Here is a 23379-nt window from a genome sequence, read left to right as displayed (position 1 = left end):
TTCTTCCACCACCCCACTGGGCGGCACTCTGACGGCCACGTCGTCCTCGACTTCATATGTGAGTGCCTCCCATTCCCCTCCCCTCTCCTTTCGACACCAATTAAGAAGAAATTAGTTTTGAGATAATTTAGTGATGAAAAGATTAGTCAATTGGTTTTGTTATTCTTGTGATAATCTCTATTTCTAATGGTGCAGTTGGTAGGATTGCGTCCAGGTTTTTTTCGTCCCACCACTTTCGTTCGGATTTTTTTCGACTGGTTTTTTTCATCCCCTCCCCCACCTCACCGGTTTAGTTTTGCGTCACCCTCTCACACAACGAAAAAAAATCTGAACGGATCAAAACTTTCCATGTTGGCGCAAATTATTTAGTAATGTCTTTACGTGAAAAGAATTAATCACGATCAATCTCTAAAGATCAAATCTAAATTAATTAACCTTACCTTAAATCGCTCAATCACATTAATTTGGAAACAAAATAACTGATTTTAAGAAAATTAATGTGTAAATAAAGGTTCTTTTTCCTGCCCATGCCCGTGTCTTGCCCTTCCTTCGGCGACCCACCCCGCGATCGGTTCCTTCCCCCCTCGCCCCCACGTCGATGGAAAAAATCCTATGAGACCGGGTCTCACAGGCCATCACGTGAGACCCACTTTGATGGATGACATGTGACATCAATCCCAAAGCAGATAATACTACTTTGCCCATCAATTTTCATTCCCGACAGCTATTCCCCATTGCGATTCCTAGAGGTACTTAACACATGTACTACTAAACATGACCTAGGGTTTGCCTTGTATGGCTGTCGTTCATGACGGCCACACACCTCGTCACCGGCGGCCGCTCGGGACGATGAAGTGACAAGTTATTGTCCATGGCTGCACTGAAAGATCTTGTCACCGGCGTCCTTGCGAGACGATCCTGTCAGCAGCCACGCCGTATGACCTCGTTGCTGGTGTCATTCATCCGAGTGGGTCTCACGTGATGGCCTTTAAGACCTGGTCTCATAGGATTTTTTTTTTCTCTGGCTGACCAAGCCCTATCCCATCATTGTCTGGTTTTCTTCGTCTCTCCTTCCGTCATCGTTTGGGTTTTTTTTTCGTCTCTCCCGTAACCGAAAAAAATCAGCCAACGAGCCTCCCCTCCCCTCCCCTCGATCTGTTTCCTGGTTCCATCGTCAAGGACGCCCCAGCCGCGGAGCCCTTCGCCGCCTCTGAGATCCGAGAGGAACTGCCGCCGCCATCCGGCTCTCGCGTTGGCCGCCACCAGTCGATCCCCAGCACCTCCTCGCTGTTCCCAATCCCATCCTATGCGCGCCCCTGCGGCTAACCCTAGCCGCCAACTCGTGTTGCGGGCACTGAGTATGGGAGCGGGGCGGCCGCGTCACTGAAGGTGAAGGGGTGGAGCGGCTGGGGCGTCACCGCTTGGGTGCAGAAGCAGTGGCAGCGGTGGCGCCGTGCTGGGGCGGAGGACAAGGATAGCGATGTGGTGGTTCGAGCCTGGGGCAGATTGAGGTGGACAGGACTCCGGTGAGAAGCGCCTAAACAAGCTTGGTTACAAGGAAGAGCTCCGGAGGGAGATGGTACGTACATCATCATTTCCTTCATATATTTTTACCCTGCAAATCGGCTTCGTATTGCTCTGTATGTCATATGTCTGGCAAAAAGAATTAGGCACTTGCGGATTGCATCCACTTGTATTTTCTGATGAGATATGAGATCTGGTTACATTGCGTGTTTCAGTAAAACTGTGGCAACGGTGGCTATTTTCTTCGCCTGTAGAAGCTTGATGCGATTGTGCTTGACCGGCTTGCGAATTGCGTTCCGTTTTGCCAGTCGTATTTTTCTGGTTTCTCAAGAGATGGAGTTCTTTTGTTGCATGTGCTGCAGACGCTGGACATCACTTTCTCCAGGATGATGATCTTCAGTGGGATCACGTCTTTCTACGGTAGCATCCTCCAGTATGCGAGGCCGTCCAGCCTCGTGCGGGGCTGGGTCATCGTCTCCTTCTTCACCTTGTTCATCGGTGTCGTCATGTTGGGGATTTCTCCTTCCCTGTAAGCACACACCTTCCCATAACTTGCCAGATTCAAGAATCAGCCCTATCTGTGATTGAAATTTAGTGCTCTGTTTATCCGTTGCTTATAACATTCTGTTTGGTTTGGTCCGTCTCAGTCAAAATGATGCCACTGATATACATAATTCTTGCAATTTAGTTCTGACTCGTCAAAATGATGCCATTTTTCCAATTAAGAAATTCAGCCTGCATCTTAAATACAAAAATGATATCTGAATTATCGTCCTAAGTGTCACTCTCAGCTATCAATACAAACAGATTGAAAAAAGATACAGAGATAATATGGCACAGTAGACGCCTTTGGTACAAGTTACTAATCTATTTCTTCATTTCTTTTGCGGTGGTGACGCTAGTTCTAGGTGTGACCTATACAACTGATGTGTCAACATGGCACCAACAAAACATTCTGAGACTCATGCACAGTTCAAATTTAAACATTGCTTCTATCTAACCCAGATTTCAATGATCACACCTATTTTTGTCGGAAGGCTACTTCTTTAGCATGTGATAGACCTTTTGATAAAAGTTCCCTAATAACTGCTTCCCAAATATGCTGGCCTCTGAAGAAGAAAGTGGTGCCTTCCTGCATTGATCACAGAGGATCATCACTCAGGATATCAGATATCTGCTAAGGAACTGAACTGTATGAAGTAGGAATTGACAAGCAAGTTACAGAAGGTTCCGCCAACCTGAAATTCGTCTTCGACGTTTCCAGAAAATGACACACCATCACAGTATCTTCACTTTAATTATAAAAATCTGCAGGTCTAAATGACTATTTCTCAGCAGATGTGAAAGTGTAGTGCCTATATCACTGCAGACTGAATCAAAAAGATCGCTCACACATAAAAAGGGATTCCTAAAATCCACCCAGAACAGCAAGATATTATTCTATCTCAAACAAAATTGAACAATAGGTCTATAGCTCATTATTACAACAAACTCGACTGCCATACAAAATAACAGGCTACAACAAATTTTGTGACAGAAGCTAGAAAGTAGAAATCTTACATCTTTTTCAAAGCTCTGGCGGTTGTTGGCTTGGAGCTCCTAAACCTGCTTTTCGCATACAGTGCAGGTCAAATCTCAGCCTCTTGTCATAGTCACAGTACGATCTCCCCTGAAATCCTCCTCACGGGCCACCATCTCCAAACCTTCATGGGCCAAAGAAGAAGATAATAGAACATGCCAAACAGATTGACAAAAGTGTCGTAATAAGCATATATTTTTAATTGCGGTAGAAAGATTGAGCCTAGGAGTATCTATTTTTTGTTTCTTTGTGTGTTGCATTTGCACCTGCACAAAAATTGATCACTGCAATATTCTTCCTAATCTAGAATGTGCAGTATTTGCCAATCTAGCTCATTACAAAATCATCATATAGGGAAGCTCAGCATTGAGAAAAGAAAGATACAAGAAAAAAAAAGAGGAATAGACAAAGAAGAAATTATTATTGCTATATTTTTTCTAGAAGATAACCTGGCCTATATGATTACATTGATCTAGGCAAAGATCTTTACCCAAGATCCTTCTCTCTAATTATCAAATATTCATGCTTGGAGTTAAAACCAAACAAACTTGCATCTTGATCTACCTAGACTTTTTACTTACAACACCGACCGTACAGTGCACTTTATCCACAGTGCAAACTGAAAGACATGCAGTTCTTGTTTCAGAATCGAAGAGATATGCACGCATATCATGGTACTGAAAGATAGTTACTGGAAGATGATAGAGTTGTGATATGTGACATATAACAAAGGTTGCAACGTGGAAAATCAGAACACAAAATTCGAATTGATCTAGTGAGCGAATGATGCTTACACAATCTGAATCCATTGCTGTCGATGCGGGTCGGGCTCACTGCAGTAGAAGGTGCAGCCCCTGCTGAACTGGAACGGCAGCCCCTTCCACTATGCACCCATTGCACAGATCACAATCATACCCTGCTCCACCAGCTCAAGCATCTGAATTTCCAGAACAAAAATGGCATAGCCAGGTGAAGAAGGATTTAATTTGTGTACCAAGGTGGCAGGTGTCGTGGTCGTAGATGTCGTCGATGACGAAGTGGATATGAGGGCTGACACGCCCACGAAGTCGGCGAAGAAGGCCACCAAGCACAAAATGCTAGAGTCCAGAATTACAGGCAGGTTAATTCTACTAATGTTTTAAGATATTGAAATCTTTATGGTTTGATAACATGTGAATAGAAATTTAGAAAAAATGGTGGCAAGTCATACAACAGACAAATAAATTTGTCCAAAAACTGATCCTCCATGTCCGGAGAGAACAATCACAGCTACATGGAAGATTTCAACATGTTTAATTGAAAAACTTTGAGCATATTAACATCCACCAAAGTCTGAAACTCTCCACCTTCCACTCTATGGGCATCGTCTTCCATGTGATAAATGTAACTACTTTGCATGAAAGGTATAATATAAACTCCCAACAGAAGGTCAGAATAAACTTGTTCAAATCGTGCACTTGTATTGATGGACAAAAGGTTCATGACTTGCACACAGACAACTCTTGTGGGCAAGAAAGGGACCCATTCGTTGCTGCTTCTTTGTTTCTCTGATCAGCTTTTGCTAGGACTGAACTGAAGAAGAGGTCATTTAGATTCAGATCCTAAAACCTTGCTTATTATAGAATCCCTCTCTGAATTCCAAACTTTTTGCAAGAGCAGTCATTGTACATCATAATTTACCATGTGATGCAGCGGGAAAAAAAGGAATGGAAAAATGTCATGCTACAAACATAATATAACTAAATATCGCATTGTCATATACAGTAGGGATTATAAGACGCATAGCTCTAATATTATCATTTTGCATAGGGAAAGGCTTTAGACTTTTAATGCATTAACATCAAAAGATAGAGCTAACAATAGAAAAGAAGTGGCTTATATTTAGAGAAGTATTACATGAATAAAAGGGAAGCAATATACATAATAGCAAGATATTCTATGATACACACACACATCAGGTTTCTGATGGTCCACACAGTATCAGAAATAACAATATATATCTAGAAAAGAACTATGTGGGGTTCTGTCTGATCAATTGAGAAAGCCACAACCTCCTTCCCACGAGAGAGCATGATCCGTGAATTGCAGCAGCTAGTCACTACAACATGAGAGGAGCATAGTAGCACGGCAACCGTCGGTGACCCAACTATAATGGAACTAACTGCTTCTGTGACCTTAATACGAATTAAATTGATGTACCAAATATGTTTGCCAAGACAAATCCGAAAACAAAACTGCTTGTGCGACCTTAATACGAATTAAATTGCTGAACCTCAGTGTAGTGGAAAAGATATTAATAACCTACAGGGTAAGACTCCCAATCCTAATGTTTGCTAGCATGCATAGCAATGTGACTCCCAGCATGCACCAACAATACGAAAAGATTAGAGCTGGAAGGCATCTGAATTCCTAATACAAAGAACATGATGAGCAAAAACTAATTCAAGTTGAATAGAATCAAATCCTACAGCTCACCCATCTTATGAGGTATGGTTTCCTGCTTCCAAAATATAATATTCTCTGCAAATTCGGATGACCATTACAAGAATAATTAATACATGGCATGGCCATAAATTATATCCGGAACAAAATTTGTTGAAGCAAGATTGAGCAACAATTTTCAACTGTGTGGGTTACCTCTGATCTCTGTGGGGATGAGAAGGTCCTCAGTGAAGGACGAAGCAGACAGAGTGGATCCATGACCTGAGATGGCATCCTGTAGGTGCCAAACCATATAATATAGAGCATGTTTGCCAAAAGACCGCAGCACCTCCGATAGCTCAATTCGGTCGGGTGAAGGTAAAGAACAATTCAAACTACAATGGCGCAGCAAAGATAAACGGAAAACAAGGCACAGCAAAAACAAAAAGCATGCATATACATCTCATTATGAGCGCCCAGATCTTGTTGGAGCTGCTGTGTCTAGGCAAAGAAAAAGGTCAACACCTAACTGTAACTTCTTTATACGATTATAGAAAATCTGTAGATATATACTCCCTCCGTTCCAAAATAGATGACTCAACTTTGTACTAAGTTAATACAAAGTTGAGTCATCTATTTTGGAATGGAGGGAGTATTTGTCAAGCAATAGGAACCGGCGTACCCATGTGTCTTGAGACTCACATGATGTAAATTAATTAACTCCCACCATCATAACATTTTTTGAATCATATCGAAGGAGAGTTACTCTCATGATGTATTCATGTGGGAGTTTACCTCAAGGATCTGTGACTGGAACTGGCTCGGACAAACACACAAACACCTTGTGTGCAAAAAATAATTGAGAACATCCACAAACACATACGCGTACAAATTTGTGGTGGAGGGCAGTGCAGAGGGGACTGTCAGGTGTCCGGCAAGTGCAACAACGACCAGCTGGCGGTGGCTCTGGTCGAGCGGCGAGCGCAAGCCCTCCCGAGCGGCGCACAATGAGGAGCTGGGGCACGCGCGAGAGAGGAGGAGTTCGGGCACGCGGGGAAAAGGAGGAGCTAAGGTGTAACGGTGGTGTAGGGTGCTGCGATTGCCGTCGTCGGCCGGCGGCTGGCGCGTCACCTGATTGAGCGCCGCGCGGCCCGTGTGCCTCCTGGCGGCTGGGAGGGAGAGAGGAGAGCCCGTGCAGCCGTGCTCGTGTCTGTTCTTTTTTTTATATTTACAACCCTGGACGAAACGTTTTCTCACTTTAAAACAGGGACTGCGGGTTGATTTCTCAGAAAAGGAGCGACATTTTTGCAAAATAGCCGATGACGAAGCAATCGCTGGTTTATTATTATGGAAAGGTATTTGTGGCAAAGAGAATTAGGCATTTGCGGATTGCATCCACTTGTATTTTCTGATGAGATATGAGACCTGGTTACATTGCGTGTTTCAGTAAAACTGTGGCAACGGTGGCTATTTTCTTCGCCTGTAGAAGCTTGATGCGATTGTGCTTGACCGGCTTGCGAATTGCGTTCCGTTTTGCCAGTCGTATTTTTCTGGTTTCTCAAGAGATGGAGTTCTTTTGTTGCATGTGCTGCAGACGCTGGACATCACTTTCTCCAGGATGATGATCTTCAGTGGGATCACGTCTTTCTACGGTAGCATCCTCCAGTATGCGAGGCCGTCCAGCCTCGTGCGGGGCTGGGTCATCGTCTCCTTCTTCACCTTGTTCATCGGTGTCGTCATGTTGGGGATTTCTCCTTCCCTGTAAGCACACACCTTCCCATAACTTGCCAGATTCAAGAATCAGCCCTATCTGTGATTGAAATTTAGTGCTCTGTTTATCCGTTGCTTATAACATTCAGACAAATTCAGTTTGGTTTTGTCCGTCTTAGTCAAAATGATGCCATTGATATACATAATTCTTGCAATTTAGTTCTGACTCTCGAGTGGCAATATGTGTGCGACAATTACTGAATCTTGAACGTACTGTTTTCCTGTATTTGTGCTGCATGAATGTGTCATATTAAGTTGGAAAGACTCATGGTTTCTGATCACGGCTGGTGTGCTCTGTTTTAAACTTTTTTATTTTTTGTTTGACAACAGACAACTGGTTCCCTCTATTTCTGGCCAACTCATCTTGCTGCCCGATCTGGGGTCAGCGTTGCTTGCTTGCTTTTCTCCCATAGCCCCATAGATGAGTGTCGACGCCGTCTTCACCTTGGCTATCAGATGCGTCAACATTGTCATCACCTGTGCCGCGGACCAGCCAGTGGATGCTGATGCTTTGGCGTATCTGATGGGGCAGTAGTACCAAGTCTGCTTCAAGTCACGCGTGCAGTAACTACCCTGTTTTTTCAATCTTCCTCCTCGTGCTTGTGCGTTGGGATGCACCTTTTGCCTAGCCAGTGACTTGAAACTTATTTGGGGATGGAAGTAGCAAACTGATGCAGATAGTTTCATAGTTTTGGCATACTTAGTGTCAAATCTGGTTTGACTGCTTCATAAAAGAGGCAACCACAGAGTTCTTCTTCTGTTTTTTTTATTTAATACTATGTGTCTGATTGACCTGCTTGGTTGTGGCTTGTACAACTTTCTATTCTACATTAACCCTTTGATTTATGTATGTTGATCTTTCTCAGTTCTTTGGACCTCTAACTACTGAAGCTGAAAATGAAGTCCACGATTGTTTGTATGGCAACGGTTCAGGGTACGTTTCATGACATGCTTGCATCTTGTTTGAAGCTTCCTATGTGCCTTGCTAACACAACTCAACATTGCTCCTTTTCACTTACAGTAGCAAAGTCCTGGTGCTGCATGAACCGTCTAACATTCAGGTTAGCAGGGGAAAAATCAGTGTTTGAAACCACATGGCAGGTTAAATGACGAGCTAAATATTCATCTTACATGTACTAAACCATCCTTATTGATTGCAAACATGTAAAGTTTGCACTGATGTTTTTATACGTAATGGGGAAAGTGGGATCCCTTGTCTTCAGGTCATTAATTTGTACCTTGAATTATTAAAGGAGAGGGGAATAAAAAAACCCCAAAGGTTCTCTAAATGCAGCTTCTTCAATACATTTTATTGACAGTTGATGGATGGATCCAGTAGGCCTTGGTAGTGCTAAGCGTGTTTGAATCCACTATAGCTAAGCGTGGAAACCACTATTGCTTGAGTCATTCTTCCGGTCTCCCATTGGTATGTGGGGCGTACCCCATGTAACATTATGTTCTCTGATAAATTTACTGATGTGCAGGTCGGACCATTCCGAGAATCAGACTTGCCAATATGAGAGGTTAAACGCAAGAAACGAGAATAAGGTGAATACGCTGACAGCGGTTTCACGCCTTTCTTTGATATTTCTGTGGTATTTTTTTCCCATTCACTCCTTGTGAAAATGAAATCTGTTATTTGAACTAAAATTCATATCCGCATCTACCATTATACTTATCATCGTGTAACATTATGGGGACAAATGCAAAAGTTGTTTCTGTTTTTCATCCATCTCTACGTTTTCTGAATAATATTTTTTTCCTTAGCATAAACAACAGAGAAGCCCTCTGCACTGAACAAAAAAGGTATTGAGTTAAAACCTATATCTGCCAAATACGAATAATTGTCATCAAATCATGTACAGTGCTTGGATTTTATTTACCGAGAAGACCATCATTGTTGTGTATACACTTCATCATTTTTTTCATTGATGTTGGCTGCAAATGTTTGACATGAATTAAGATTTCTAATATGTATTCCAGTGATGTTTTTGTAACATTTTCAGGAAGTAGTTTTCTTTGATGACGAAGATACAAAACCCGCTGAATCCGTTGATGTCAAGGTGGCTAATAAATGGCAAATTGGTAACACGATAAGTGATAATAATTTTGCCTACTAACATTTCATCACTATATGTTGTAAAATAGTGATCAATCATAAAATGTAGTACTAATTTGCATTGTTGGATAGATAGTTACTATGAAGGTCGGTTGGTATTACAGGTGGTGGTGGATGAAGGGGAAAGTGTCACTAGAAATGGAGGTGCACATGAGAACTATTTTCATAGATTTTTTTAAAGTTACTAAATTGTGTATGGTAAGACAAGATGAGACTTTTGAACGACAATAGTGCTAGAGAATGGGCAGATCAAGCGAATGAAAGTGGAGGAAAAGTAAAGGTAGGGAGAAAGATGACGCTTTGTCTTTTTGTAGGAGGAGGATGGTTACCGATGATGGATGACTACCGGGGAAGAAAGAAGCGGAATAGAGAGTTGTTAGTGCTCATTATATTGACGACCTGTTGTTATACCCTGCGTCGCTGCTCCAGCCAAAGCGTGCTTCTCTTTGGACAGCAGAGAAGTCTCAAGGTGGAAGGTTGGGCTGAGAAGCACTAAGTTCTTTGTTGGCTTATATACTGCTAGCTATCAAAGGTGTTTTCATATTGGCTGCATTTTGGGGAGCCCGGACTGTCTAAACGGTTGAGGGAACTCACCGGGCGCCCTTTTGAGGTCTGAAAAAGTACATATGTGAGGGAGAAATGATCTTCGACCTTGGAGACAACCTTAATCATTTGTTTGTTTCATTTATATGCATTGTAGCCCGACCTCTTGTCGTCTTTCTCCTCCGCTGCCACCCCTCCGCACCGCTGCCGCCTCTGTCGGACTGATCGAGCGTGCCCTGGTCGAGGGCCCCGAATCGTGGGACGATGGCGCAGACTACCGCAAGGGCATGGAGCCGTAACCCCAGGGCCGGGCGTGGCGCCGTTGCCGCCAGCGAGTAGCGCCGCAAGGGCGTGGAGGCAATCGCGTAACCCCAGGGCAGGGCATGGCGGCGTTGCAGCGAAGATTCGTTCTTGATTTGATTTGGCGGTGTTGTCTTGGAGTGGCGAGGGGGGCTTTCGATTGGGGAGATGGGTCGAACTTCAATCTGGTGCGGCCGCATATGGCCGCGTCTGAGTTTTCTCTCCCCAAAGGTGAGGCTACTTTTCCTCCCTCTTTCGTTTTGCTAGCCTAATCTCGCGTTGAAGGGAATGGATACGTTTCATTGACTGTAGATCGTGAAATGGTAGAGAGATAGATCGAGTCTGCTCAGTAAGAACAAATAAACCAACTTCATGCACATTTTTGGTCAAGCAGTCTGACAGTTGAGTCTATCACCAAAGAGCTAGCTATGGAAAGGGGTGCGTGGAAGCTTGCTATCCATGTGCCAGAGCCATGAGTTGGTTGCAAGATCTTATGGGTTTCACCTCTAGCCTACCCCAACTTGTTTGGGACTAAAGGCTTTGTTGTTGTTGTTGTTGTTGTTGTAGTCTGACAGTTGAGTCGTCCATGGGTAACTACATCTGATTTTTGTTGGAACTCTGGGTGAATTGCTTTTGCAGATTTGACAATTGAGATGCTAGGGAACACAAGAACCGGGTGCTATCAGCGACTGACACCTGGCGAGCAGTTGAGGTAGCCAGGAGCCATCCTTGAGAAAAGATTGGTGCTGGAATAGTGGAAGGAGCCTCTGTCGCGGGATGCCGATCAGGTGACTGGTGTGGGAATTGGCAGTTCTCAGTCAACGCAGGATGGCATGATAAAAGAAGTTGTTAGCACCGAGCCACCGATGGACGAGCAGATGGATTTCGTGATCCGGGTGATAGCAAGGATGCTTAAGAGCATAATGGACAAGGGACAGACAGAAAAGAGTTGCAGGATGGAGAAGGGATGAATGAAAAGGAGTATAGCAGGAAGCAAGTTATAACAAATATGGATCTGGTGCATCAGAGAATAACATTGCTGGAACACATATTACTGCAAGCTTACATCTTCTTTCAAAAAGGTAAAATTTATTAGAGAAGACCAATATATTGCTTGACAAAGACGATCAAGCCCTTTCCCCTTCTAAGGGTGGTGGCATATTACTGGAAGTCCGTGAATCCCCTTCTAAGCGGGTAAATTAGTGGATGAATATGTATCATGGATACATAGCTGACATGTCTGGGTCATCTTATTAAAATGTAGGACACAAAATTAACCTAGGAATGAACCTTGTTCCAGCACATCTATATTACTACTACTCAGTATCTAACCTTTTGTGTGTGGGAAAACTCAGTATGTAAACTGATACTTCGTATCAAGGTAAAATATTTGTGCACTGAATGAACTGAGAATAGAGGTGATATTATTTTTTGTAAAAATCGAAGTTATTCGATGACTTCTCCCGAAGACACTGCAGCCATGTTAATAGGAAAACTCGATCAGACTTACCCAGAGTATGCTATTCTCTCTCTAACAATAATTAATTTTTGTAAGGAGACATTACCGGGATGTAAGGAGACTTACCCAGGGTATGTTTTCTCTCTCTCCCTCTAACAATAATTATTTTGTGTACTACTTAGAGAACTGGTTAAATGTTTTGTACTGCTCGATCACACATATCATATTTATGTGGTAAGAAAGGAATTGTTAGCTGAAACAAATAATGTTGTGTGTTGGTGTCATGTAGATGATTGCACGGCAATGGGTGTCATGTAGAAACTACATATTGTGTGTTTGATATTTTTTTTCTGAATTTAACTCTTTGTTGATAAATTTTCTTTTTATTTGTGAAGAATTTATTCACATCCTGTATCATGAGCAAATTATTTTGACATATAAAAATATATTTTCTACACGCGGATTATATTTCAAGATCTATGATGGAAACTGCTAGAGCATCTTTGACAATTGGTTTTTTTTCAGTTACTCTTTTTATGGGTTTTTTAAGCTCTGTTGATAGTGATGGTGAGTTAGGTTCATTCGGAGGTAAATACAGAAAACTGAGATAAGATACTATCACTTCCTTTTATGGGTTAGGGTTATGGTTTTTATGTGACTGATTAGGAGGGTGCAAATTGGGACAACTTTCTTTCAACCATCTGAATGTGTGATACATGACTGTGGAAGGATCGGATACACCAGATAAACAACATGTACCTATCTGATTTCACACTTGCGCTCAAGTCCCATTTTAAAATTATGTTTCTTCACAACCTGGTTGACACCAATGCGCTCAAGTCACTTTATTTAGTCGAAACATGAAACAGCTCAACTGAAGAGAAGAACATGATTTTTCCATAAGTACAACCCCAAGCATGTATATTAATGACTGACGTTATTGGAAATTATGTTACATAGAAGATGGGCAACTATCTTTATAATCAGTATCTAATTTTCTTGATTTATAATTTATCTTATTAATCTCTGTGGTCGAGCTTCTAGCCCCCCCCCCCTCTTTCTCCGGATGAAAGTCTTGCCTTTTGGCAGGACGACGGAGGCGCTCTCACGTCTCGGTCCTCCCCCGAGGCGCCGTTCAAGCGGTGGTTGGGGGTTGTGGTCCTGGTGCGTTCTGGTGGGTGGCGGTGGCCGTGCTCGGCTCCTCCCCTGATTGCCGGTGTTGGTCCTTTCACAACTTTCAGCAGCTCCTCGCCTTGTTTGCTAGTTGGTTGCCGGCCGGTGGTGGGTGTCCGCCTGTTCGCACGGTCTGGACAAAGGGGAGATAGTTGTCTTCCCTCCGGCAGTGGCCCGAGGCGGCAGGCGGCGGAGTTGATGTTTTTGTTCAAGCGGTCTGGCTCTTCATATCCATGCCAATTGATGTCGTCAGGTGGCTTCGGCCCTGTTGTTCTGGCTGCGCGAGACCTCCGGCGGCTCGATCGCGATTTCTCCTGGTGCTTTGTTCGCTGCTGCCCCTGAGTGTAGTGAATTTGGCTTGTAATTTTTCAGTTTTTGGCAAGTCTTTGCCTTTGTCATCAGCACCACTATATCCAAGCTGTTTGATGGCTTCATTAATTTGAAGTGGGACCTTCGTGCCTTTTCTCTCCAAAAAAATTCCCTCACATTCCATTCCCTCACATTTCGAATAAAAATTTCCCTCAGTTGCAGAAAGGCATTGAGCTTCTGCAGGTATGGGTTTACACCTTGTCAGTAGTACTTTTAGTATGATTCTGCATTACTTGACTACATTTTTTTTACAAAACCACCGGTTTAATTTAGCATTAGTAAGGTAACCATGTATTCCTGGCGGGCAAGGATCAGGAATTTGATAAATGTGTAGTAGTGCTTGATTGAATGTAGAGCATGCGTACTCACGGATTTGTCTTCTGCTTGTGTGTTACCTAGGATAATGATAGGCTTCTCCTACAACAAAGTGTGACTCATTTTCTTTTGTCTGATCTAAATAGGAGGGAGTTTAACCATTATTCAAGCAATTCTCGGTTAGGTGAACACTTAGTATACAATTCTATTTGCTTGTCAACATGCAACATATTTGAGGACTTATTTGATAGTATTGCAATATGGTCGAAACTGTGTTACTTCTAAGAACTGAATATTTTTAGTTGAAATACTATGTAAACATTGAATAATAATGTTGGACGGGAACATCTACTTATTCGAAAGTATGTCTTTTGTGGCTTAAGCATAATATTCCAAAATTCACCGAGTTTTATGCAACAATACGGGTATATATGTGCGATTAGAACAAAAATTAAAAAGCCCATAGCAACGCACGGGCATTCTACTAGTTAGCTATAGTTGGTCACATTTGGAATAGTTTGCAGAATCGGAAGCGTGTTGACAGTTTGCAGAATTGGAAGCGTGTTGACAGTTTGCAGTAGTTGCCGGCTGGTGGCTACTTATGTGTTTTCTGAGAAACGCATGTGAATAGCGTGACAGATCGGTGGAAGACAAGTTCAAGCAGGCCTTGCAGAAGGCTTCCTCGGTTACATCATGTGCTGCATGCAAGATGCCAACTGCTCCCTGGGCTACAAGTTTCTTGCTCTGTACCTTGGTAAGTAGTCTGCTGTCATGACGCAACAAGGAAACAATTGCTCCTTGTTCTGTCATAAATTATATTCTAAAAGGATTACCAGTGTATTAGTGATTCAAGTTTAATCTTTGGCAATTTAGTCTGAAGTGTTTGGAATTAAACGTTCAGCTTTTTGTTACAATATCATTCACGTAATTCATTGAATTTTGAGCTCCTACCAACTACCGCCACATCCAATTCTCAGCTAGAATGAACATTTGCTAATACAAACTAAAGTTAGTAACTTATTAGCATACATACGGGAGATATACTTGCTGACAATGTTTCTGTGTGCTGCTCCTGGCCATTATATGCATCCACAGTTCCACACAATTCAAGTTTATATTCTGGATGGATGTTGATCCACCAACCTGATAGTAATGGACTCGATGTGTATTCGTGCTTTATTACATTAACATATGCAAGTTGATTCTTGCGTACCTGCTGTCTGAACCTGTCTAAGTGTTGCCTGTTGCAAAAATCTTCCTTTGCTGCAAATATTGCCATTGCCCTCCCCATTCTCCAGGTAAATATCTAGGTCGAGAATACTAAGGTCTCGGGTGCATGTTTCAAGGCTGATAGCAGCATCTTGCTTCTTATTTTCTAGGGTCAGGCTGAGTCAATGCTATTTGTGATCCATATGGCGGGTTTCAGCTTATCAACTTGACAGATGTATGCAGTCACATCCCCATTTCCTCATTCTCTAATTATTTGGACCAGTTTCTAAACTTCTGATCGACTAATTTATTGCATTACATAGTGTTGAGGATGCTCAAGGATTAGAAGATAAACTGTTTATTATTGCAAGTGTATCTTATCTATGAAGCTAATATACCTTTTATTTTCTTACATAGTGTCGCAACCAATCCCGCTGGCAACCGCTAGCACCCTCCCTGACACCCACACAACAAGGTAAGTTGCGGCCTCCTCTGCCAGTTATGACCCCTCCTCTCTCTTTATCGTGATGTTGTTAGATTGATTCATCATGATATGACATTTTAACTAAGGATTAGACAACAATTATTCTTCTATATGGATTTTTTGGTGTAACTACAATATTTTACAAGATGAATCATTCTTGCATAGTAATCTCAGGGCATATTTGTATTTAGATAAGTGTGTGTGTCCAGTTAATAGTAAAATTTGGTGTTTTTCTGTTCCTCTTTCTGCAGTTTTCTTGCTGCATTGGTCATGATTTCTGTTGCTTTCTAACATTTCAGTTTACAAAACTATTACACAAGTATGTATATGCCCCATGTCCCATGGACATACATGGAACTTCCCATCTATATAGCAAAATCTATGTGTTTATGTCATTTTCAATCTTGACATAAAGAATGCTCAATACATGATCAAAATATTTTTATGAATTAGTGAATTAATAAGCTAGACTATAAGGTGCTCATCTGAATTGCTTGATCGGTTTCGGTAAACTTCAAAATAAGAGTTGACAACAAATTATGTCCATGTGTCGTAGAACACTTATTTTGCATGAATAACCTTTAGTTTATCATGAGTTCTCATGATAGTGCCAACTCCAGTTTCTCCAATTTTTTAGCCAATCAGGAAGTAATTATATATTAGGTTGCACTGATCATTGACTTGTCGAGGATGAAGTGGGAGGCGTCATCTGCCCAAGCCATCAGGTAGTCCTATGCTTAGGTTTTTTTCCTTGGCATTGGTACTAATTATGATGATCTCAGTGCCGACAAGCAGTTATTGGGCTCTTCCCTCTGTTCGAATGATAATTTCTTGATTTGAAGTTTAGTAGTGCCACGGGCAGCTGACGTGACCTTCATGTCCATAACGGGGGTGATATAGTCAATGGCTCTTTTCACTTGTTCATTTCATAATAGCTATGGAGTAATGTGGTGCACACTATACTCAAATAGATTGGAAATTACTTGTAATCTACATTAACATATTGCTTCAGTGATTATCAGTGCGTGCTTTGCCATGCCAGATCTCTCTACGCCGATGCTTGGTGTAGTGTAGCCCAAGGTGGAAGCGACTACTCACACATCTCTCTACGCTTATTCACATGAAATGTTATTAATAGTTGATTTTCCTATTGCCATCTATTATTTGTTGTTTGTTTGTAGATACCAATACGATGCGCCAATTGTAGTTGTTGAGAGTGAGTGCAATACTGATATACTATGATGTTGAAGAGGATATGTATCTAAAATGTTTACAAGATAAATGAAAACCATTATTTTTCATGTGATGTTGATGTATGGGGTAGGCACAAATGGAAACTTTGCTAAATCTGGATTTTTTAGATGGTTTAATCTGATTTATAATACTGTTCTTGAGCCAAATAAAGTAAATGATCTTTTTACATAGCTTCAGTTCTACTTGATGAATTTATGTTAGTTGAGAAGCGCATTGAATAGGATATATGACATTAGAATGTTGCTACAAAGTTTTCCTATAAAGTTATCATATTAGATATGATGAAGTAACCAATGTGCATACAAATATCGATCCACATTTATGATTCATTATCCTTGTGTGAAAATTCATCCATCTATACTTCTTTAAAAGGGGAAACAAATGTTGTGATACATTTGGTTGCATTGAAATGCTAAAATTCGAGAGCTCATATATTCGCATGAGAAAGTAGTGGGTAAGATGCCTAAAATGCTGACGTGATACATGTAAGAGAGAAATCCTATGATTTAGGCAAGTTTGTGAAGTGGTACATCTCATCAAGATTAAACTTGCAAGTCCATGGATATAATTTCAAATCATTGCACATGTAGAATTACAAGTAGCTATGTGTAGATTGAAACTATGTATTAAAATGAGACACCCCACGCTACTACTGAGTGACTGCCGCACCACCCACCACCAGATCCACTCCCACCCCACCAAACTCATCGTGAACACCCCACCCCTTGGTCGAACTCCTCTCCCCCACGATCTGGTCGCTGCCACTACCACCCACGCTGGCAACCCACGCGTCCCTCTCCCCCGATTCTCGATTCATCCTCGCGGATCAGATCTGGATGACTGACTGACTGACGGACCGGTTTCTTGTCCTCGTGATGGATGTTGCTTTGCAGGTGGCTAGGGTCTCCGCCTTCAGCGTCGGCATCCTCTACGGCTCTGTCAAGCTCGGCATCCTCAAGGTAATCCCGCCCCCACCCGCGCAGCATTCCTTCCTCTGTGGTGCCGCGTGATCGATGCGATTCTGGTAGCGTCAGTGTTGGCCGGTGGCCCCATTGGTTGCTAGGGTTAGGAGGGTTCGGTCCTAGGGCTGGATCGATTGGATTGGATGAACTACGTGTCTATTGTTTTTTATCGCAGTTCAGTATCTATTGCTACTCCTTAGCAATTAGTGCTCCACTTGCTTGTCTCTTCGTTGGCCGTAACTACATTTAGATGTTTCTTAATGTGATACTTTTGCATTTATGTTTATTTCTGTAGATTCAATGGATTTTACTCATTTTTCTTTCTTTCTATTTTACGGTTTCTGCAGAAAATTCCAAAGGCCGTAGTGTATCCAAGAAAAAAAATCAGTGGTATGTGACTCTACCATGTACTACTTAAATTAGTTCGGATGTTCACCTACGTCAGTTGTATTGATTCATCTGCTTTTTGTTACTGCCAATCACACGAACAAACAAAGATGACATTCCGTTTATGTAAAATTAGCAGTATGAACTAGTAAGAGCCTTTTGCTGAACTGAAGATGCTATTTGCTTCACTTTTTTGTCGGTTAAACTGTCCCAGATTATATAAATTTAGTAAGAACTAGTAAGAGTTAAATCAACTGTATGGGCAGCATTAACATAGGTGTTCCTCTGTCGTGCTGCTACGTACTCGGTATTCCGGCCTTCTCCACTGATCAGTGAGCTCGGCCACCGAATGCAGCTCATGTGCTGTGTTGCTGTTCTAGACAAAGGTTTTCTCTCAATTTTTGTACATCTACATCCCCTCCTATGATGCTAGCTTAAGCAGCGTGTTGAGTTATTTCGGAATCTTTTATGCACTTTTCTGTTGAGTGCCTTTGTTTTAAACTATGAGATATGCCAATGTTTAATTCTGAAATCTAAATGCAATCTTATGTTGTTCCACCGTGATTAATTTTCAAATGTGTATATCTAATGTTTTTACTGCAGTTTTAAGCTTCGCTGACATCTAACTCTGTGTAGTTAATTTTTGTTATTTGTCTTTGAACCTATAAAAATGGGTGATCATTAGACTTGTCATTTCCTACATGTGTGTCCTGAACACGTCTAAAGTTTTTATAAGAAATGCAGTTCTGAGCTCGAGCATTCGTAGGATGACTAGACACGTACTACATATGACTTCAGATGTATATGTATGCAATTTCACCCTTTGCTAAAATACATCCTATACAATGTCAGATTTTGTGAAGCCACGATGAGCTAGGGGTTGCACCGCAGGAGCATAGCGTGTACAAGTACTAAACATTGAAGATTGCATTGCATCTCATCAGTATGCCTTACTTGCAATCTTTGAAGCCTATTAAATTCGGAAGTGTTATTTTTTCCTGTACAAGTTTGTTTGTGTCAAGTACTGCTAATTTATGTTTTTGAGGGGTGTTCATATACTTCCTCGGCAACATGGGAAGCTTTCACATTTGGTCTAGTTGTCTCTATGGGTTAGCGACTTAGCATGCATGTTATAATCAGCTTTCACATTTGCTTCTCTGACAAGTAAGGTCTGTTTTCATTCATTGGTACTCCCTCCATTCGGAATTACTTGTCGCGGAAATGGATGTATCTAGATGTATTTTAGTTCTAGATACATCCATTTTCGAGACAAGTAATTTCGAACGGAGGGAGTAGAAGGTAGCGACAGAGTGGGAAGCTTTGTGCAGAGATCTTACCTCAAGGTTATCACGGATGCGCACAATATGACACGGAATTGGCAAAAAATAGGGAGCTACAATATGAACTTTCAAAGGTTGGTTCCATTTTCTGTATATGTCCTTGTACACTCCTATATTCTCCCATGATTGAAGTCTGCAATGCTTACAGGACAATCTTTGTTTGTAGGTTAAGACCTCACTGACTGCTTCAATGAAGAGATTTGAAGAGTTGCAAAAGGTAATTTTGGGGCAAATTTCCATTGCTGCAAGATAATGAGATGTTGAAGCGGCAAACTGAATCCTTGACACCGAAGTGCAGTTGCGGCAGATTATCTATATTTTCCCTTTTTCATTTTTCTTATTATTGGAGTGAGAACAGGTCGAATGAGGAATACTGTGATAGTAGATACAACAAATGTAGTAAAAAGAAACTTATGTTTGCAATTGTTAATGACATACATACTTGCATTTTTTTTTGAAGTGGTCATTTGTGAGTAGCAATGCATAATGAAGGTTTTTGGCTCATTTATGGACTGCCTGATCCGGAGGCTTTCGGGGCAAGCGTGCTCTAAGAACTCCGACCAGACGGACGGCTGCACCTCCAGCTCCAACAACGCCTACATGGAGGAGGGCCACAGCCGCGCCGACAACCATAAGAGGAAGGGGTCGTCGAGGAAATGGTGATTTCCTCCTCCCTTCCCCATTTTATTTATGTTTTATCTATGTTTTAAGTAGTTTGTAGTATGGATTTGTACTGTCCGCCGAGGAACTCCGATGAACTATGGTCCTTTTGTCCGGCGATGAAATGGTGATCCGATGAACTACGTGTTGATCGTGTTTATACGTAACGTTCCATGGATTGCATGGTTTTGGGGTTTTGGATACGAGGGATGCGGCTGTGGAAGCTAGCATATGAGGCGTGACCGGTCGGGCGTGTCCGCGGGCATTTGAGGACCCGAATTAGCTGTCCATGGCTGTAGATGCTATTATAAGACAAATAACCTAACTCAATGAGATGGATGACCTAAGTGCTTATGTCAATGTCCTAGATGACACCGCTGCTGATCTCATGTCCTAGGATGACATCATGGCTGATCTCACTATTTTAGACAGGGTTTAATCATACACTAACCATATATCTAGGAATGGTGAAGGGATGGACGTCTATCAGCGAGGTTCACGGAGGAGGGACGGGTCAATTTATGTCCGTGCATGGCTCACAGTTGGGAACAACGACAGAATTTCGCTGGCGCTGGGCAGTTATGACTGCCCGCGGGCTAGGTGTAGTCACCTGCGACCATGATTTGACCCATTTCGGTAAATCGTAAATCTCAATATGGTGAATCGCTTGCTAGGGACGGGGTAAATCAATGCAAATAAGCTCAGTGCCATAGTACACAACCTGGCACACTGAACCACATACCACATTGGACCCCAAAACACCTAGCACGAACTTGCATGAATTCTGACCGGAACTGGCACCCCTTGTTTTATCCGGGAGAATTAATGGAGTTAATTGCACTATATTAATTGAAAAAGTAGGTTGTGTGTGTGTGAGGAGTGCCAAAAGAGGGTGCCTCGGCCGCGTGATACAGCTTGTACACACTACCGCAGATCGAGCGGCTGGTTGTAACGTAAGCTTCTCCTCCCACCCACCCCTCTCCATCTACATCTCCATCTCCATCTCCATCTCCATCTCCTTCTCCATCTGTGGGGAATAATCTTCTCAGTCATCACACCGCGGTAGGGCTGGACAAGTATGACGGGGCAGGCGCCAAGTCTCCTGTTCCGGTTCACCGACACGGAGGTCGCCAAGATGGAGGAGGTCCTCCGTGACCTCAACGCCATGCCCAAGCATCATGTCATCCAGGGCCTCACCGACAATTTGAACGCCTCCCCGGACCGCTCCGGCGACGGCAAGGTCCCTGTCCAGTACAATCAGGTACTAGGCTTTCCCTCCAAAACCCAAGATCCGCATCCACCCTAGCTATTTCCTTATTCAGATCTATATTATGTGGATTTGTGTTGGGTGGTCGCAGGTGAGGAATTGGTTCCAGAACCGGATGTCCGTGCAGTCCAGGAAGATGATGGTCCCCCCAGTGGCCGAGGAACACCACCCAGTGGCCGGATCTTACTCAGGTGCTGCTTGAATCCCCATCTTAACTTAATAAGCTGTTTATTTCCTTACAATGTAATTAATAACTGCACTGATCTTACAATGTAATAACTGCACTGATCATACAATGTCATAAGCTGTCCACTGGTGGTGCAGAATTTATGCATATCAGTGCTATGCTCCTAATATATGTTGACGCCCATTCGGGAAATTGTACGACACGTGGTTCGTGCGCCATTACTCTTTTGCATGTGAAGCCTGTTGCAATGCTGTCTAGTTAACTTGTTGAAGCCCATTTTGGAAATTACAGGACACGTGGTCTGTGCGCCGTTACTCTTATGCGTGTGAAGCTTATAGTGATGCTATCTCAATAAGTTGTTGACGCATACAGTTAATTTTATGCAGAACTACGGGCAAAAATTACAACCCAGTTTATTTTGATGTGTTTTAGGACTTCATATACAGCCTAGCCTGTACTTTTTTTAGGGCCCTTCAAAACATGTCTTCCCGCTGTCCTAGTCGTTCAAGCTCATTTGGGATATTCCAGGACACGTGATTCGTGGGCCCATTACTTTTATTGAGAACCGCAGGCAAAATTTTGAACTCAAGTTAATGTTGTCGGATTCTAGGACTTTACAGCCTAGCTCATAGTTCTTTGTCTTTGTACGTCCATCAACACTTGTCGCCGTGCGGTCTCAGTCATTGAGGTTCATTTCGGCAATTGCAAGACACGTGGTCCGTGTGCCCTTTATTTAATTCATTCAGAAATCTAGGCCACATGGCGCAATTTTAGTATTTGATGTCTTTCAGAAGATTTTAGTTTTGTAACAGACCAAACATATACCATGTATCTTGTTGATTGTGGATTATTGATACTGTCGTTGCCAATCAGGGAATAGTTCTTCGGATGGTGGCCATGTCCAGTTTGAGGCAAAGTCAGCAAGAAATGGCGCATGGTATGCAGATATATATATACATATTCCATGCTTTCCTCTTTTGTGGCGTTTGATGTCTGTTTTAATTTTCCATATGGGGTAAGTCTGTATGGGGTAGGAGGGTTACTTGCATGAACCTTTCAGTTTTACATGCTTGACCAATTCTTGTTGTTACAGGTACGATGTTGCTGCCTTTATGTCCCACAGGTTCATTGAAACGAGGGACCCGGTAATGACCATAGAACTTTTTGTTAAATAGGATTGATGTTCGTAAATTCATTTCTGCCATTCTTTGTTCAAGTAGTTTGCTAGAGATGATTTCGTTTCTTCTCTGTTTATAGCTGGATGACAGTTGATGTTATAACATTTTGAACACCTGTCTTATCCAACTTTATGGTGTACGAGTCCTATCTAACTTTATGTTATACGAGTCCTGTGTGTAGGGGAAGTATCACTACAAGATAGTACTAATAAGATATTGAATAGTTAAGAAGACATAAAGAATCTTGAGTATTTGCTACTTTAGGCTCATACGGAAAGCTGATACTTGGTGGTATAAAACTTACTTTCACAATCTCTGTGTTTTATCATGTAAAACAAAATATAAATTGAATGTTTCTTTCAATGATTATATAGCTGTGTAGACATGTCAGAGTTTTAGAAAGAAAAAAGTTAGTTCACCCCCTTCAGTTATCATCCTTGAACTGTAGAAATTGAAGCGAATCAAACTACAATGGTGGTTTTCATGACAACTTCGTCATGTACTGAGCGCATTCAGCTGCATGCCACCATGGAACCCCACTCTACCAATCTCATGATCTATAATCAGCATAGGGAAAATAATAGATTTTTATATGGTGTGAACGTGCAATATAACATACCAAAGTGCCTATTTAGGTTCTTGTATTGTACATTTCCTTAAGGAAAGAAGTAAGAGAAATAGTACTGCTAGTTTGCTAGACTGCTAGTTTTCAGACAGTAGATTGCGCGATTGCTGTTTTATTTATCCTCTGATATTTTACCCTATATGAAGAAGGGCATTAATTGTTAGAGATATTGCCACATTACTATTTTGTTAATACTATGGGTATATGGTTATTTTCAAAAACATGGTATCACTAACGAGGGTTCCTTGTATTTA

The 23379-nt window shown here is 42.0% G+C and overlaps 1 protein-coding gene and 2 long non-coding RNA genes across 6 annotated transcripts in view; 2 read left to right on the top strand and 1 right to left on the bottom strand.

Moving 5' to 3' along the window:
* The first annotated feature begins 1119 nt into the window (after positions 1-1119).
* LOC123129224 (uncharacterized) lies at positions 1120-8761 on the top strand. The gene is made up of 5 exons (XR_006463652.1): positions 1120-1579; positions 1887-2053; positions 7119-7285; positions 8161-8228; positions 8316-8761. It is a non-coding gene; the product is annotated as an uncharacterized lncRNA (long non-coding RNA).
* LOC123129223 (uncharacterized) lies at positions 2067-6650 on the bottom strand. The gene is made up of 7 exons (XR_006463651.1): positions 5741-6650; positions 5579-5623; positions 4098-4200; positions 3898-4019; positions 3085-3227; positions 2763-2832; positions 2067-2656 (listed from the first exon to the last, which is right to left on the bottom strand). It is a non-coding gene; the product is annotated as an uncharacterized lncRNA (long non-coding RNA).
* Positions 8762-12788: 4027 nt separating the features above from the next.
* The window catches only part of LOC123129222 (protein SAWADEE HOMEODOMAIN HOMOLOG 2), a 15475-nt gene continuing 4884 nt past the window's right edge, over positions 12789-23379 (top strand). The window contains exons 1-12 of one of the 4 annotated variants that reach the window (XM_044549462.1): positions 12789-14870; positions 14952-15016; positions 15199-17478; positions 17829-17871; positions 18721-19282; positions 19375-19425; positions 19669-19867; positions 20730-20821; positions 20935-21129; positions 21227-21326; positions 22196-22259; positions 22416-22467. In XM_044549462.1, the coding sequence (XP_044405397.1) occupies positions 20947-21129; positions 21227-21326; positions 22196-22259; positions 22416-22467 (399 nt within the window). In that variant the 5' untranslated portion in view covers positions 12789-14870; positions 14952-15016; positions 15199-17478; ... (4 more) ...; positions 20730-20821; positions 20935-20946. The remainder of the gene's footprint in view (positions 14871-14951; positions 15017-15198; positions 17479-17828; positions 17872-18720; positions 19283-19374; positions 19426-19668; positions 19868-20729; positions 20822-20934; positions 21130-21226; positions 21327-22195; positions 22260-22415; positions 22468-23379) is intronic. The other 3 variants (XM_044549460.1, XM_044549459.1, XM_044549461.1) reach the window with 3 other exon arrangements.

This window comes from Triticum aestivum, chromosome 6A, assembly GCF_018294505.1.
Source record: "Triticum aestivum cultivar Chinese Spring chromosome 6A, IWGSC CS RefSeq v2.1, whole genome shotgun sequence".
Taxonomy (NCBI): domain Eukaryota; kingdom Viridiplantae; phylum Streptophyta; class Magnoliopsida; order Poales; family Poaceae; genus Triticum; species Triticum aestivum.
Note: the sequence above shows the minus strand (reverse complement) of the source record. Positions and strands in the feature narration are given on the sequence as shown.